The 18,805-nt window shown below is 33.2% G+C and overlaps 1 protein-coding gene across 1 annotated transcript in view; it reads left to right on the forward strand.

Moving 5' to 3' along the window:
* The window catches only part of LOC139529832 (uncharacterized), a 58,733-nt gene that overhangs the window by 31,439 nt on the left and 8,489 nt on the right, over positions 1-18,805 (forward strand). The window contains exons 11-16 of the mRNA XM_071325742.1: positions 1,000-1,066; positions 3,773-3,834; positions 5,511-5,627; positions 6,505-6,627; positions 8,387-8,529; positions 11,032-11,173. Of these exons, the coding sequence (XP_071181843.1) occupies positions 1,000-1,066; positions 3,773-3,834; positions 5,511-5,627; positions 6,505-6,627; positions 8,387-8,529; positions 11,032-11,173 (654 nt within the window). The remainder of the gene's footprint in view (positions 1-999; positions 1,067-3,772; positions 3,835-5,510; positions 5,628-6,504; positions 6,628-8,386; positions 8,530-11,031; positions 11,174-18,805) is intronic.

An 18,805-nucleotide genomic window follows, 5' to 3' on the forward strand; every position in this document is an offset into this window, starting at 1 on the left:
TGGATGTCTCCTTGGTATCTTTATAGCGTTGTCAGTTTTGTGTCGACTACTATAAATAATGAAGAAAATACGTTTTATGAGTCAAAACTTCTCATTTAAGAGGTATTTTGCTATGCATGGTACTTATTCTCCATGTTAAGAATTTAAGACAAAAAGCATTGGTTCAGAATATGTATTTGAACCAACAACGTTCTGTGAGGGCTTGTTCGAGTTCAGGACTTTGATCAATGTTTTTGCTGGTGTAAATCAATTTTTTTCGTTTATTATTTAATATATAAGTCAGGCCGTTGGTTTTGCTCTTTTTAAGTAGCTTTGAAATTGTAATCTTGGGACCTATCATACCTTATTCAGTAATATATGTTTTGCTATTTTTTAAAGGCCATGTAGTCACCAATAGTAATAATTGAATATGTCATTGTGGGGTCGCAAGGATAGTTTTCTTATTTGAAATCCTACAACATCTTTTCCATATAAAAACAGACAACAGGGAAATATTTGGACTTTCGCAAATCAAATAAATAAAGGATCCTGTATATTCCGAAGGAGTAGCAGAGAAGCCAAAGACACCATTGGCACATTCAAACTCATATGACGAACATAAACTGACAACACATTGCATTTTGATAATTGGAGTATATCCGTCATTATCTATGAAACATTCTATCAAATCATGATGGCGCCCAAAACATGTTTAAATGTGTGATTTCAGTTTGGTAACCTGAACCCTTATAAGCAGTATTCCAATATCAATGAAGTTAGTAACGAGTAGAACATATAATCAATCGGAAGATATGTAATCCATTCTATGTAAGCCCTGTGTAAATATTGCTACACGCATCAAATTACGGTGACGATATTGAACGTTGATTTTTTTAAGGAAATTCCCCCCAGTACTTTACTTTTTTTTAACAAGTAACGATGTTATTGAAGAGTAAATTTATAAAGCATAAAGACATATTTTGAAAAGTTCTTATGTTGTTTTTGTACTCTAACTTTTAGAATCTGACGGAATCTTACAATTCTAATCAAAGCGGAAGTGAATACTATAACACAACTGCATCGATAAGTAAGTAGAACAAAAAGTAATTTTACAAAATTCGTTCAAGAAAACAATTTGATTAGAATCAGCTCATTATTCAGAAAAGGTTTTGATAAAAAATAGTGTTACCGTGAAGATATACCAGAAAATATACTGAAGAAGATATTATAAAAAAGCTGGACATTTTGATCTACAATGTATTTGTTGAATTTGTAGGATTGATATTTCAACAGACAGTCGGTATTCCAATGAGTACTTATTGTGCACCCCTACTGACTGATTTTTTTGGTACTCGTATGAAGCAGAATTCATTCAGAACCGTCTTGAAGACAAAAATAAAACGCACCTTGCGAAATTCTTTAATTTAACTTTCAGATACATGATGCTTTTGAAGTATAGATTTTGGGTACTGACGTTGTTTATCACTACGAGTTATATTGTTCTTTTATTTGTCTTTGTTTAATTATTAATATTACTTTTACTGTTTGGTCTGTTTCATTTGATTTCCATTTAACGTGGATCGGTACTTATACATCGTCAATGTGTTTGTATTATCTTTCATTCCTGTTGGTGTGTTTTGTATATGCGACTTTTTGTGTTTCTTTGGTTCTTATAACGTGATTCTGTACTTTTGAAGATCCTGTCATTATGTAATTGTTCTATTATTTGTCATACTGGTTTTTATCTATTATCTGTCATTATGGTATTGTTCTATTATCTGTCATTATGGTATTGTTCTATTATGAATTTGATAATACTTTGAACGACAAACGACAAAATTATTTTACTCGCGTAAATGGATATCTAAAGAACTTCTGGATAATTTTATGTTGTCATTTTAATGTTATACTTAACATTGCTATTAAAGTGCGAGGTTTGGCATGCCACAAAACCAGGTTCAAACCACCATTTTTATCTTTAAAAATGTCCTGTACCAAGTCAGGAAAATGGCCATTGTTATATTATAGTTCGTTTCTGTGTGTGTAACATTTTAACGTTGTGTTTCCGTTGTGTCGTTTGTGAATTCACATTAATATAAGACGTGTCACGGTACTTTTCTATCCCAAATTCATGTATTTGGTTTTGATGTTATATTTGTTATTCCCATCGGATTTTGTCTAATGCTTAGTCCGTTTCTGTGTCCGTTACATTTTAATGTTGTGTCGTTGTTCTCCTCTTATATTTAATGCGGTTCCCTCAGTTTTAGCTTGTTACCCCAATTTAGTTTTTTGTCGATAGATTTACGAGTTTTGAACAGCAGTATACTACTATTGCCTTTATTTAAATCTCTGTCTGTTTCTGAAATTAATTCTAACATAAATTTTGATATTTTTATGCATAACACCATATCCCATGCGAAATTATAATTGTTTTGAATATACATTCAATGACAAAATTTCTTCCAATGTGACGTTTACATTTTCTGACGCCATACACGCGAACCAATAAGTGTGCTTTTTAATTTGATAGATGCTTTTTTGTAAATGTTTGTTTGTTTTGAGATTGTATCACAGTGATGCTTGCTTTAACCATATTTTGACTATTTTACCGATTATGTCTGTTTTGTTCACACATCGTTGTAAATATAACGGAATTTGATGCAACTGTCATAAGTGAGAGGTGTAGCGCTATAACACCAGGTTCAATCTACCGTTTTCTACATTTGAAAATGCCTGTACAAAGTCAGGAATATGACAGTAGTTGTCTATTCATTTGATGTGTTTTAGTAATTGATTTTGATACTTGATTAGGGACTTTCCGTTTTGAATTTTCCTTGGAGCTCAGTATTTTTGTGATTTTACTTTTAATGATGTCCTATCATTGAATAAATTATATATCAGCCAATACTTACATCTCATATATTCCAGTGAGCTTAAAATTAAAGATACTACTGATACTATAAGGACTGCTACTTACCTTGATCCTTCCTCAATATTGACACAGATGGACGACTTCACACTAAAATATATGACAAACGGGACAATTGTAACTTCCCAATTATCAATTTCTGTTTCTCCGCAGTAATATACCCTGCCCCTACGTATGGTGTTTACATGTCTCAGTTGATGCCATTATGTCGTGCCTTCTCACACTATACGGACTTCATATACAGAAGTGTACTCCTTACGGAGAAACTGCTCTAACAAAGTTATGAGGGGGGATATTAAAAATGACACTCAAGAAAATATTTTTGGACAATATCTTGAATTGGTTGATCCATACGATGTGTCTTTGTCATATTTTAACCATGTCTTAGATTGTGGTTTGCCATTACGTCGTCTGATCTTTTAAGTATCGAACCTGACCTATTCCCGATTGTGACTGATTTGATGAGTTTAAAATCGCATTGCTACAAGACGTGTCACGGTATTTTGCTATCCGAAATTCATGTATTTAGTTGTGATGTTATACATGTTGCTATCACATGTCTTATCTTTAGTAGTTGTAATTCTTACTTTTTTTGTATTCTATTTGTGTGTGAGAGTAAAGACAATTTATCTCCCAATTAATTTATAAGATTTTAGTTTATGTCAACAAAGCTTACATCATGTATTTGGTTTCAGTTTTATTATTGAAAAAAACTATATATTTCGTTCATGTTAATGTTACAGCTTTTCATTTTTTGGGATTTTCATTCATCTTTGTGAATACATTAACTAATTCTGAAATATAATCTTATCTGAAATCTTGATGCTCACGCGAACTTTATAGTGTATGTATTTTTAATTTCAGGGAAACAAAATAATTCTACTACTAACAGTACATACCTGAACACAACCTTAACCATTAGCGAGGTCAGTATATATACATCTGTACTTATAACAGTCTAATAAACGAAAACAGAATGAGAAGTTTTCTAGGGGTCTTTTTGGAAATCATAAGTCCAATCAAAACAGACAACTCAACATTAAAATGTATAACCATGAAAGTTCAAACAGCAATAAAAAGATACTAGCAGGGAGAAACTGAAGTCAAATCGAGCAACAAAATTCCAAGATGGAAATAATTTATCCTGGAATTTGACTATACCTAATCTAGTTCCTAAACGGGTCAATGGGTAAAGTACATGTTTATGAGTAAATGCGTTTACTATAACAAAGGAAAAAACTTCATAGCCATTTCAACCAGATGTGAATATCTGTTTTTATTTCTTAATCATGTTATGAGATATGAAGCTTGAACAATTGCGTCGAAGAATATTTTACAAGGTAACACGAATAAAAATGTAGCAACATGAGTTGTCTGTTTAAGAATATGAACTTTATTAAAAGGAAACGACATTTAAGCACATTATGAAAAATTAAAAGAACAAGTATATAGTTTTTGTCGAGCCTGCAACTTCTGTTGCAGAAAGCTCGACATAGGGATAGTGATCCGGCGGCGGCGGCGGCGGCGGTGATAGCTAACTTCTTAAAAGCTTTATATTTTAGAAGGTGGAAGACCTGGATGCTTCATACTTTGTATATAGATGCCTCATGTTACGAAGTTTCCGTCAGTCACATGTCCAATGTCCTTGACCTCATGTTCATGGTTCAGTGACCACTTGAAAAAAAAGTTCAGATTTTTTGTAATGTTGAATTCTCTCTAATTATGAGTAATAGGATAACAATATTTGATATGTGCGTACCTTGAAAGGTCATCATATCTGTCAGACAGTTTTCACTTGACCTCGACCTCATTTCATGGATCAGTGAACAAGGTTAAGTTTTAATGGTCAAGTCCATATCTCAGATACTACAAAAGTAAAAACACAAAAATATTGAACTCCGAGGTGTCATCTGCCCTTGACCTCATTTTCATGGTTCAGTGGTTATAGTTAACTTTTTGTGTTTTGGTCTGTTTTTCTCATACTATATGCAATAGGTCTACTATATTTGTTGTATGGAATGATTGTAAGGTGTACCTATCTAGCGGGCAGATGTCATGTGACCTTGACCTCATTTTCATGGTTCAGTGGTCAAAGTTAAGTTTTTGAGTTTTGGTCTTTTTATCTAATACTATATGCGATAGGTCATCTATATTTGGTGTATGGAAATATTTTATGATCTTTATGTCAGTCGCGCAGGTTTTATTTGACCGTGACCTCATATTCACGGTTCATTGCACAGTGTTAAGTTTTTGTGTTTTTGGTCTATTTTTCTTAAATTATAAGTAATAGGTCAACTACGTATATATGTTGTATAGAAGCATTGTTAGCTGTACATGTCTGCCTGACATGGTTCATCTGACCTTGACCTCATTTTCAAGGTTCATTGGTCTTTGTTTAGCTATCTTGGTTAATTTTAAGTTTATGTGACAGTTGTATTAAAGCTTAGCTTTATACTTAGGACTATCAACATAATATCAATGATTAGTATAGAAGGCGAGACATTTCAGCGTGTGCACTCTTGTTGAAGATACATTGTATTTTTTCAAACATACACATAAATAACATTTTATATTAAGTCTTTAATTATTTAATTCTTTGTAGAAATTCATGCCATATATGTCAGCAGTTCCACAGTCAAATTCTATTGGCCAGTTTTGGGAGTTTGTAAGCAAGAACGGAGTAGAACATATTATTCTCCTAACTAAAGAAAACCAACAGGTATGATTTCAAAGCATTGCAAATGGCAGTAAAGACTTAGCATATCATTAAACCATACACATACATAATACTTAAAAGACAAGGACCTCGGTGACCGAATGTTCTAAGAAGTATATCTATTGTATCACAAGCCTCTCAACACTGAGGTTGTAAGTTAAAACATGTGGGGGAAGGGGCATGTGCACTCAACTTTAATCATCATGGGCTAATTCGGTTTGTCAGTTTTTACTACTGATGGTCGTTTTTTCTCTCCTCCGGCATTAATCCCGAATCAATCAATCCATCGATATTTAAAAAACACTATCCAGTCATCGCTTGTCCGCAAAAGGATAAAAAATGTACTGACAATCTCATATATAATTCTTCCAATCAATTAACAGTTGAAAACATTATCACAAATTACCATTTGACAGGCAAACTGAAATAAACTAAGTTAATATTAAATTAAAAAAGTAACTGAGGTCATTGAACGATAGTAAGGCAATTTTGTTCCGCTGTAAACACTAATATTGATAAATACTCTTTACTTTAACTTTATGTTCGTACTCATATTAATTTGTTCTTTTCGTGCTTTTTACTGTATAATTCTATGCCAAGACAAAACATTGAAGAAATTAATTGATACATTGTTTAGAAAATAAGATTCAAATTATTTTCAGACAAAGTTGATTTTAGCTGGATGTCATATTTAATCATTTAGATTTACTGTCGGAATAAGTATTTATATATGTACTTCTTTTTTTCAAGTGTTTATTTCCGATAGTGATCTTGACGCTATAAACGTTAGGTATTGTCATTGACAAATGATCGAATATATATTTGCGATATTCCAGTGATCATGGGATAGTTTATGTTTTATTATAATAATTCATTTTAGGTTACAGAATTTTACCCAATTAGTGACAAACCGATAGAAATGAAACATTTAAGACTAGAGCTCGATTTATCGGAAAAGAAGAATAAGAACCTATTTTTGTTTCATTTGCAGTTGACCAATAAGGTACAAGTTATATAATTATAAATTTGGCTCTTGTAAACTTGAGTGTCTGAAATGAAACATGATTCATATTTGTAAGCATTAGAAAACATTAGAACCAAATGTTGTTCCAATGATGATAGTGCTTCGATATTTTCGGAGAAAAAAAATACATCATGTCCATATCAATATTTGATACTCATATTATGTAAACAACGATTTAAAGGCAATATATTGATATTATAACCTTGACATTTGGTAAATGAAACAAGCATTTACAAACAGGAATGTACATCATATTAGTGAGCAATAAACACCAGTCAGTAAAATTTTGTCGTAATGTTATATAATTACTGAGCCGTAATATTTACAAAGTTTGCAATGTATATTTTTTGTGAAATATATTTTTAAAAAGTACCTTAAATCCATTACACTATCAGCCGCAATTGCAATTGTAAGTCTATTCAAACTGTCAAATATGTTCATTGTGATTTCTGTGCATTTGTTAAAATTGAATCTTGATGACCATATATTTGATTTTTTGTCATATTGCATTTTAAAATAATACCAGATCTTATTATCTGTTAATGGAGCTTTTGAATTTGACATTTGATAAGACACTTCCTGATATGTATTTTCCATGGAGTTCGGTTTTTTGTTATTCTGATTTTGGTTATAAACTGTCTAACTAGTTTCGTTGGTATTGTTGTTTTACCTTCTGACAGTTATTATGAATCCTCAGGTTTTACTTATATTTAGTGCCATAAAAGTGCCATAAAAGTTTACCCACTAATCCAAAATTTACTTTTCATTATTTTATTGCAAATAGTTTTATATTGAAGGGAAGTATCAACCTTCCTTAACACCGAATGTTTACTTCACCGTTGTACTGCATGAAGGTGATCTCTTCTTGTTATTTTATCATAGTTTGTTTTCTAATGTCATTATGTATAATGCATAAATTTATCTTGACATGTGCAGATAAACGTTGATTCTATAAACAACAGAAACTATCTTCTTGTTAACTTTTTTTTATTATACACATTCTATGATAGCTTAATAAATACTTATAATGATAATTTTACCAAGTAGAATTATAATTTACCGTACAAACACAGGTGTATACCAAATTGCTGGCACTTGATGTTGGATCATGTCATCAAATGATGTTCCCACGTATTGATACATCATTGCCTTTCAATATGTTGGTTTTAAACGTTCCTGGTGCAGTTAGATCCAGAAAATTTGATTCAAACGCCCCGAATCGATACATTGTTGTTATAATTTCTACTTGATTTGAATAACAATACAGTGTAGCCCATAGTTTGAGATTCACATCAAATAACACATATACAATAATTTTGAATATAATGAATCATAATGTGAACCACAAATTTTTCAAGGAGCATGTTATTCTTTTGTTTATGTACAAAGAAAGAAGATGTGGAATGATTGTCAAGAAGAAATCTTTTCACAAGCGACACATGACAGACATTTACAACTATAGGTCAACCCACCGCCTTTAACAATGAGATAAGCAAAATACCGCATAGTCAGATATATAAGGCATGTTTGTTTTCTTTTATTTTTCGATTTTGTTTTGCATTGCAGATGCAAAGCAATAGCTTATAGAAATTTCAAGATCATTTTTTTTTACGTTCTACATCAGTAATGTCAATTTATCATTCCTATCCGTTACTATGCTTTATCAATTATGATGTATTATATTAGTCTGTTTATAAACATTTATCCTAGATTTTTTACGATTCTATTCTTGTGATAGGAAAAACAATCTAGTACAATTGTTAAGATCTATAAGACTACCAATTGGAAAGAAGTAGATAGGCATTTACCATTAGAAGTCTTAGCACAGCTTCTTGATGTCACCAGATTGTCGAAGTCTAAATCATCACTCATAATGACCAAGTAATTATGTTTATCTATACAGACTACAATTTGATATGACAAAATGATTGGGGCAATGTAGAAACAAATATATATGCATCATACGTGAATATGATTTTTTTTAATCAAAGTTATTGAAAGGTAAATAGTATTTCGTCGTTCAAAATGAATGATACTAAAAACAATGGGTTTAACTAGCTATAAAATCATGTTTAATCCCTCATTTTCTACATAAGAATGTGTCTGTATCAATTCAGAACTATAATAGTTGTTATCCATTTGTTTATTGTGTTTGAACTTTTGATTTTGCAACTTGATTAGGAATTTTCCGTTTTGAATTTTCCTCGCTGTGATTTACTTTCCATTAGTTTTTTTTAACTACATTGTATGTTTTTGTTGTTTATCTTTTTTTTTGTAATGATAAATCGAAACACGAGTATTAATGCATAAGCGCGAGGTAAATTTCGAACTGAATAGCTACTTTGAAATGTCCCCTTCAACCGGTTTTAATGGCATTTTTTAAGAAATAAGTTAAGTTATTTGTCGAACATTACAACTTGGATATCGACAAATCAAGGTATAAAAAGCTTTGTTTGTATTTTTATGAAAATAAAACGCTACCCTTTGATAAATTGTCGTGTGAATCTCATAGTGGTATATGTCTACTTTTTTAAAATAAAATTAAAAAAAATGGAGATATTCCTATATTTGAGATCCGAATACAATGGTTTATCTCCATATACAACTAAAGAACCAGATGCATAATAATCCTCTATGATACTTTGTCAGTTGTGCAGTGTTATATACTCAAACACCCATTGAATTATACTGACTTATTCATCTAGTAAGGTTAGAATAAGTTGTTTTCCCGCTATTTCTCATGTAATATTTTGTTAAATAATTGTTCAAATTCAAAATAGTCTTAGTAGTAGTAAATGGTTTGCATGGTTTAACCTAAATCTGTGAAAAGTTGTTCGCAAATCTAGCAGTGCAGAATTTGAGATATTACACAGTTCAGATATCCATGATCTATCTATATACATTGGAAATATACAAATACAGTTCTAAAAGTGCAATGTGTGTAGTGAAAGGTTTCTACATAGTTTATCTTAGTTAATAATCTATTAAAAACAATCGAACAAAGGATTACTATGTATGAACATAAATGAGACTCCTTTTTATAACTTTTTACGTTTTAGTCAAAATATTGTTTCATTGATATTTTTTATCACTACTAACTGTATATGTGAAATACATCATTATAGGATTCACAAGAAGAACAGAAAAATCTTCTATTGACAGTGTTGATAAAGTACCTTCACCACGTTATCTATTGGTTGATAGTTGTGCTCAATTTAATTTGGTTATGTCAGGATATGTGATTACGTTTATCAATAGACTTCTGTTACTGAAAATAATACAAGGACGTAGATTTTGTGATAAAATACGGACATAAATGTTTGCAAACAATGTTAATTTTAGTACTAGATATTTGATTAAATTAAATTTGACATGTTTTGACAATTTTCAGTAACTGTAAGGAAACAGAAAAAATAGTTTATGTCTTTTATTTTTTTCTGCATGTTTTCCATCCTTTATCACAACCTATAGCTACATGAAGATATGTGGACTTGTTCTTGCGTTATGGAGTAAGACATCTGTGTTAGATAGGAGGAATATTTAGAGCACACAAATACGTTGACCGTCGCCTGATTCTAGTGTTTTGTGGTAAAAGCCTGTAATCCGTTCGTCTTCTGTATACATTTTAAGATTGAGAATGGAAATGCGGAATGTGTCAAGAGACAACAACCCGACCATAGAAGAACATTAGTCTGTCATGATACTGTATAATGTCTTTACTGATATATATTTTCTTAACCAGAGACCTTATAAACAGTATGATGTTTCTTATCTTTGGAGGCCATTCGATAGATACTTATATCATTTCGCATTAACCTGTGAGGTTTATAACAATAAACGATGTTCTTAATTAAGACAGTAGCTGGCATATGTAGACAAGCAAAAATATAACAACCCTCTCCCTTTTTAATCATATCAATGAATTTTTAAAATGCACATAACATTGCAGGCATTCAGTGTGAACGCATGGATCCTCCCTAATGAATCAAAAGTCATTGCGTCATGAGGCCATATAAAAGCAGAAAATAACGACCAAAGTATTATTTATGATAACATCAATAATACCATGGCATAACAAATATGTAAAACGAAAGTGAACGCAAATCAGATTTCCTTATGACATTTTTTTGATTTATTATTAACACCTTTATACCTTGCAAAAAATATATATATGTTGGATAAAACCAGAAAAATACAAAACGCTATATACCTTTATCTTATTAAATCAAAGCTGAGAAATCGTTTTCTCAAAGAATGAAACATAAATAGTATATAAAATCAACAAATTTATTAATAAGGTTAACAGGATTAAATATGTTGTCAAATTAGAGACAGTTTGTACGTTCAGTTATAGTATTTTACTCGATTAATTTGTTTTTGCAGTGACGAGTTAGATATATGTATGGCTGGGATATTAAAAGTTTGTGCAGATGTGTTTCGAGCTATTGATGATAGCACAAGCTTTAATATTGTCCAGTTGGCAACAGAGGCCAGAAAACAACATTCAAAGCTTTTCCGGGAAATAGTAAGTTTTGCCCGCATAATATATGCTATTTAATTGCAATACTCATAGAAGAAGACCCTATATCAATACTGAACGAATAACAATGAGATGAAGAACAACGATCAAGAGTTTTTGACGTATTTCTAAACTATGTTGAAGTCCTACCTTTAATCACAAAGTGATTAAAAATTCATCTAGAGTTGTCTCTCTTTATCTGTTGTTTTACCGTAATTCACAAATACCAAAATTAACATTATACAGACTTTCTGTATATTATACTCATTTGTGTAGAGGTTCCATCCTCTGTTTTTCATTTATAACTTTACAACTAATACAAAAACAATCCTTTGAATTAAACATACATTTTATTACACCAACTTGTATTTACATTTTCATGACTAGAATATACATTTTTACTTTGTGGCATTACTTTGGCTACAGAGTATTTTATAATATTTTGTTGAGGCGCCAGGGTGACTACCGATTACCTATACACAATGGCTATCAGCTGACCTATGTTGACATAGTGTCATAAAACCCCTGGTAGTTAAACACGTTTACACCACCACCTACCATGGGGAGTGACCGGGGAAAACACTCGTATTACCAATGCTCCAGTTATTAGTGCCCCACCTGTTGGCAGGTGTAGGCCTCCCCTCTATAAGATGAGGTGGAGGAGGTCCCAGAGTTACCCATCTGTAGACCCCACCGTTACCACTAACCACATTTTCCAAACCTGCAAATTGTAGAACTTGTCAGGCCCAGAGCAAGGGCCGAGTGAAATAATCCCCCAATCACTACCAGTCTCCCTGGACCTCCCCCCATTCAAATTTGACTCTGCGCCTAAGGATAGTAGAAGATAATTAATTTCTTTAAAATGTCTTGTTTTCTTTCAAATTGTTTAAATTGTTAATTACTTAAAACTAGAATTAATTCTGGATGCTTAAATCACACTAGTCCATATGTTAATAACGTGCTTAATGACGGAAATGTCCAAATCATAGAAACGCAAGTTCATTCCAAATAGTCCTGTATAGGTCCAATACTATGAAGGTCCGGCTTGTATACTGGTAACCATAATATTGTAATCAAATACAACAAACAAGTGCCTGAAAATATAAAACAAAAAACAGCAGCAACTATTCTCATAGGGAGGGCGGGCGGGTTTGGATATTTTAACTTATTTGCGTAACACTTGCTTTCTTGTCGACAGCAGATTAACAAGTGCCCGATACGGGAATTCCAAAATTCTATTCTAGCTGATACGGGAATTCCAAAATTCTGATTCATGCTGCGATCGCCGCTATGGCCATGCCAAATATGGCATTGAGCTACAGGCTGCAACGCCCACGCACCCACACGAATATTTGATTGAATTAAACCAGATTATTGAAAATATAAAATTTTTATAATCTCAATTAATTGCAATACTCATAGAAGAAGACCCTATATCAATACTGAACGAATAACAATGAGATGAAGAACAACGATCAAGAGTTTTTGACGTATTTCTAAACTATGTTGAAGTCCTACCTTTAATCACAAAGTGATTAAAAATTCATCTAGAGTTGTCTCTCTTTATCTGTTGTTTTACCGTAATTCACAAATACCAAAATTAACATTATACAGACTTTCTGTATATTATACTCATTTGTGTAGAGGTTCCATCCTCTGTTTTTCATTTATAACTTTACAACTAATACAAAAACAATCCTTTGAATTAAACATACATTTTATTACACCAACTTGTATTTACATTTTCATGACTAGAATATACATTTTTACTTTGTGGCATTACTTTGGCTACAGAGTATTTTATAATATTTTGTTGAGGCGCCAGGGTGACTACCGATTACCTATACACAATGGCTATCAGCTGACCTATGTTGACATAGTGTCATAAAACCCCTGGTAGTTAAACACGGTTACACCACCACCTACCATGGGGAGTGACCGGGGAAAACACTCGTATTACCAATGCTCCAGTTATTAGTGCCCCACCTGTTGGCAGGTGTAGGCCTCCCCTCTATAAGATGAGGTGGAGGAGGTCCCAGAGTTACCCATCTGTAGACCCCACCGTTACCACTAACCACATTTTCCAAACCTGCAAATTGTAGAACTTGTCAGGCCCAGAGCAAGGGCCGAGTGAAATAATCCCCCAATCACTACCAGTCTCCCTGGACCGCCACATGAGAGCCCCAGTCAGCTACCAAATCTGACTGGGGTTCTCACCTCCACAAAATTTTCATTATTGAATCATTGGAAAAGTTGATTTTGTTGTGCGTAGGAAAGACTCAACCCCCCCTTGTATATTATTTAAGAAAACCTGATTTCCAGTTTGTGACAAATGAGTTCCATCTGTTCTGTATAAAGACACTTCACTTGCCCTAATGTTCTCATGTAAAATAGCTTTCCCCCCGTTTTCTATTACAAAGTTTTTGACCACTGAATTCACTCTTTTTCTCTTCTGTTCGATTATTGCACCCGCATTCAAGGGGGCAAAATGCCAGTATCTGCGCTGTAGCATTGAAGACCATATTATAATAACATTTTTAAATAAAGCCTTGTAACGTAGGATAGAACATTTTACATTTTCCATTAAACCCGTCCCTGTCAATTCTAAATCTGTCAAATCATTAGCTCCACAGTGAATTATTATAAAATGAGGAGAAGGTAAAATTTTTCTTTTTGCGTCCAGTAGGGAGTCCAAATCTTTAATCTGTAAACCAGGTTGCCCAATCCAGTATGTTGTTACACCTTTTGACCCCAGTCCCAGGTTGTTTCTACCATATTTCTTCGCCTCTACGTTGGCCCAATGAACAATGGAACTTCCAACAATCCATAAAATCTTGGGACCTGTGAAAACCTTTAGCATGTTAGCTTTTTGAAACTAGAAAAATTGTAACCTAATATAGCGAGAATAAGCATGCGATTTCCATCTGCCTAATCTCATAATTACTTCCTCTGAGACCCCCTGCCTGGCTAGTTCCGTGGCTCCCCCAATTCTAAAACTATGTGACCTAAAATGGCCTTTACTAATATGAAAAAAATGTAAAGCTTTTTCCAGTATACTACTGAATTGGTATCTAGTTAAAGGCATACCAGTATAATGGATAAACAAATCTGTATTGTTACAGGTAGGTCGTACCTTTAAATATTCGTTAATGAGTCGTACCGGACAGTAGTTTTTTCCGTTCTCAGCTATCAACAAAGTAACAGATTTTCCCTTTTGGTCAGTTTTTGACCACCTTACTCTTAGCTCCAGGACTTTTCTCCTTACTAAAATATCAGAAATTGTTAAGTTGGAGCCATTTATAACAGACTTGGATTTTGAAGTAGTGATTTCCCCTACTCTTAGCAAACCAAAGAAGGCAACAGAAAAAACTGCTGAAAATAAAGCAGCTTCATATTTATTCTTACATACTTTATCTAAACAACTAATCATATCTGATAACAATTGCACTGTAATTGGTGCTCTAATGTCATTACGTTTTCCCCCTTGAATTCTTTTTATTCCTTCTAATGCCTTTCCAATTATAAAGAATTTTGTAGTATCCTGTATCCCTTGACTTTTATGATGGTATGAAACTCCTGATATATAAGATGATATGGTTCCCCCCGAAAGACCCTGTACTGACAAAAAAGCTATAAAATTTAACAAATCATTGACTGGCACCGGCCAATCCTGTTTCAAATTATAAGATGATCTAAAAGTACAAAGTTTTGACAGAGCCAAATTGTATGATTTTTGTGTATTTTTGGACACACCTTGATTGACAATATAATCAGCCACCTGACTTAAATGTTCCAGATCTGTGTTGGAATTTTGGTTGGCCACTGGTCTGCTTCTGGAGCTAGGCTTCTGAACTTCCCCCACTGAGAACGAGAAAGACAATCAGCAATTTGGTTTTGTTTTGAAGGGATATAAATTGCCTTAACTAATGTATTATTTTTTAAGTTCATTAAAACCATCTGTCTTACTAAAGTCATAACTCTACTTGATTTGCTAGTTTTCATATTAATGATTTGAACAACCGCCTGATTATCAACATGAAAAATAACTTTTTTGTTAACAAAATAGGATTCCCAGGACATAAGAGCAGCTACAACTGGAAACAACTCTAACAATGTCATTTCTCTGGTGATTCCAGTCTCAACCCAATGTTTTGGCCATGTGCCTTGGGCCCACTGACCTGCAAAATAGATCCCATACCCGCCTTTGGACCCCCCTGCACTATCAGTGAACAACTCTAATTTTTCATTTGAAACCCATACATCGTCTGTTATTACAGTTACACCATTGTATTGTTTTAAAAAGTCTAACCAAACTTCTAAATCTGCTTTCATCTGCTTGTTTACTCGAATTTTGAAATACGATTTTCTTACCCCAATTGTTGAATTTATGAGTCTGCGACAGAAGGTGCGGCCTGGAGCAACTACCTTACAAGCAAAATTCAGGAGCCCAAGAAGGGATTGCATATCTTTAAGAGTTATTTTAGAACTGTCCAAGGTATCTCTGATTTTTTGTGAAAGTTTGACAAGTTTTTCATTTGGAAGTCGCATGATTAAATTCTGTGTATCAAATTCTATACCCAAAAACATAAGTAATGTAGTCGGCAAAGTAGTCTTGTCACTAGCAAGAGGAATACCTATTTTGTTGCATACCTCTTGGAATAACTTCAAAGTATTGCCAACTTTTGATGTTTGGCTCGACTCGACAAAAAGAAAATCATCTAAATAATGGAGGATATCATCATTTCCGCTTTTTAGCTGTATTATCCAATGCAAAGCTTTTGCAAATTTCTCCCACAGGGCACAACTTATTGAGGCCCCCATTGGGAGCATTTTATTAAGATAATATTCACCCTGAAATTTTATCCCCAACAAGTCAAAATCGTGCGGGGCAATTGGCAACAAACGAAAAGCCGCTTTTACGTCACACTGACTTAATCGGGCAAGTGTTTTGTGTCTATTAATCAAACATGCTGCTTCGTCCACTGAACTGTACTGCACTGAACAATGATCTTTATCAATAAAATCGTTTATTGAATTATTCTCAGGATAGGATAAATGTTGAATAAGTCTGAAATCCCCATCCTTTTTTGGCACTAGCCCCATTGGTGATACCTGAAGTGTGGGAAAAGGTGGGTATCTGAAAGGACCAGCTATGCGACCAAGTTTAACTTCCTTCATTAATTTTTCTTTAAAAATTTTGGGTAGCTGTAATGCACTTTTTAAATTGGAACTCTCCCTTGGTTCCCTAGAGCCAAAATATTTTAATGAAAAACCGTATTTGAAACCAGATATAATTTCATGTGCTACATTGTTAAGTGGGTAGAATTCTAAATAATTTTCCAAGACTGATACTTTTATAGGAGTATTTCCCAATGAATAAAAATTAATACTTTTTGTTATTTCTTCCTTGCGCCCGGTTATTACATTGGGCTTTTCTGTGTTTGCCACTGCATATTTCACATATGTGTTTAAACCTACAACAAGGGAAGTAGGGACAGTCAGTACCATTATTATAGTATTTACATGACATATTTACACTTCCACTAGTTACTTGTGACGGAGTGAAATCAATGGAATTATTTGCAATTTCGTGCCTTAAAGAGGGGAATGCCCGTGCATCCTCCTCCGACTCATTACCTGATGAGATATCAATATTTTCCTCAGGTACTTCTGCCACCACATGTCCGACCTCTTTTGTTTTCTTGGCAGATCTTCTCCGGTCAGCTCCGTCTTTCTTTTGGGCAATTTCTTCGGGCTGCACTTTCTTTCCTCCTGTCCTGCTGGTCGTTCTTCTTTTCTTCCCCATGGCCCTTGATGGCGATCCAACGGCATTTCTCTTGTTAGGCATCTTCTTTTTCTGGATATTTTAACTTATTTGCGTAACACTTGCTTTCTTGTCGACAGCAGATTAACAAGTGCCCGATACGGGAATTCCAAAATTCTATTCTAGCTGATACGGGAATTCCAAAATTCTGATTCATGCTGCGATCGCCGCTATGGCCATGCCAAATATGGCATTGAGCTACAGGCTGCAACGCCCACGCACCCACACGAATATTTGATTGAATTAAACCAGATTATTGAAAATATAAAATTTTTATAATCTCAATTATCAGGAAAAATATTGTATTTTGTTCCTCGTATATCCGGTTCTACATGTATACTTTAGCATTAGAACCTTGCAAATATATGATTTGCTTGTATAATAACCATAAAAGAGGGACGAAAGATACCATAGCGACAGTCATACTCGTAAATCGAAAATATACTGACAACGCCATGGCTAAAAATGAAAAAGACAAACAGACAAACAATAGTAAACATGACACACCATAGAAAAACTAAAGAATAAGCAACACAAGCCCCATCAAAAATTAGGGGTGATCTCAGATTCTCCGGAAGGGTAAGCAGATCCTGCTCCATATGTGGCACCTGTCGTGTTGCTCATGTTATAACAAAACCGGTTAATAGTCTAATTCGGTAGGTCACATTCATGAAAGGGAAGGGAATTGTAGTTTCGACGTAAGGAACATATCCGATATCATTTATGAAACGGTTATTTCATAACGGTCAACCAACTCGTGATGGCGTCCGTAAAACGATTTAAGAATGCTTGATCAAAAACTCACCATTTATAATTTTGTAATCGAACAATTTTGTTCTTATAGACGTTGGTATGAAAACAGCTTTTATTATCTTTAAAAACAAACAAGTTGTATTCGTCTGTCAAAAGAATAAAAGGCTAAATTTCAAAAAATCCGAAATCTCTGGATATTTAAAATTTTCAATACCAAGTATCTCTAAAAGTAGCACATGCAAATATATTTTAAAACATATTTGAATCCAGACGCTTGTATGTATATGACAGTCAAAAAATTACCGGGTAGCCTGACTTTATCATGTGCCCTTAAAGACAATTGATAAACTCCAGTTGTATTTCAAAAATACATTATATTGATATGTCATGCATTGTACATTGCTTTTTCAAGCTTTGTACATTTCATATCTTTAAAATTCCTCGCTATACGGGACTTTTTGAGGAACATTAAATGAGGTTTTTTTTCGTTGTAACTATAACTGTAGCAATGTCAGCTGCAATAAAAATATAAAAAGTAATATTAGATAAATGTCAAAAAAATATTTGTTTGGATTTTACTTAAGACTGTTCAAAGGCTCTGTAAACTCAGTGTCTGTGCCTTCATCATGAAAAACATATTGTGTCGCAGATTGATATGATATTCTATATTGACGATTCAAGCAACGCCTGTTTGAATAGTTACCGAAAGTTGAGACAATATTGCAGGTTTTGTTTTTTAGACTTTACCTTTTTAATAAACATAATTCTAGTAATCCATGTACGATTTTATATTGATATGAAAATGAAAATGTTCAAAACAACATATCATTTCAATAGTTGTTTACGGCTGGAGACTCCTTGTTGATTTTTTACTTTTTGTCTATAAATTTCCTGCCTTTACAAAATAATTAGCCGATAGTTAAATCAATATATCCGTTGAACAGTTGTTAAATATGAGGTTAATGATCTTATTACACCAATAAAATGTTTCTCTACGGATTTTTATAAAACTATGGATGACATAATATATATATATATGATATGGTTCGATTCAGAATGAA

The sequence above is a fragment of the Mytilus edulis genome, chromosome 7 (assembly GCF_963676685.1).
Source record: "Mytilus edulis chromosome 7, xbMytEdul2.2, whole genome shotgun sequence".
In the NCBI taxonomy this organism is placed as follows: domain Eukaryota; kingdom Metazoa; phylum Mollusca; class Bivalvia; order Mytilida; family Mytilidae; genus Mytilus; species Mytilus edulis.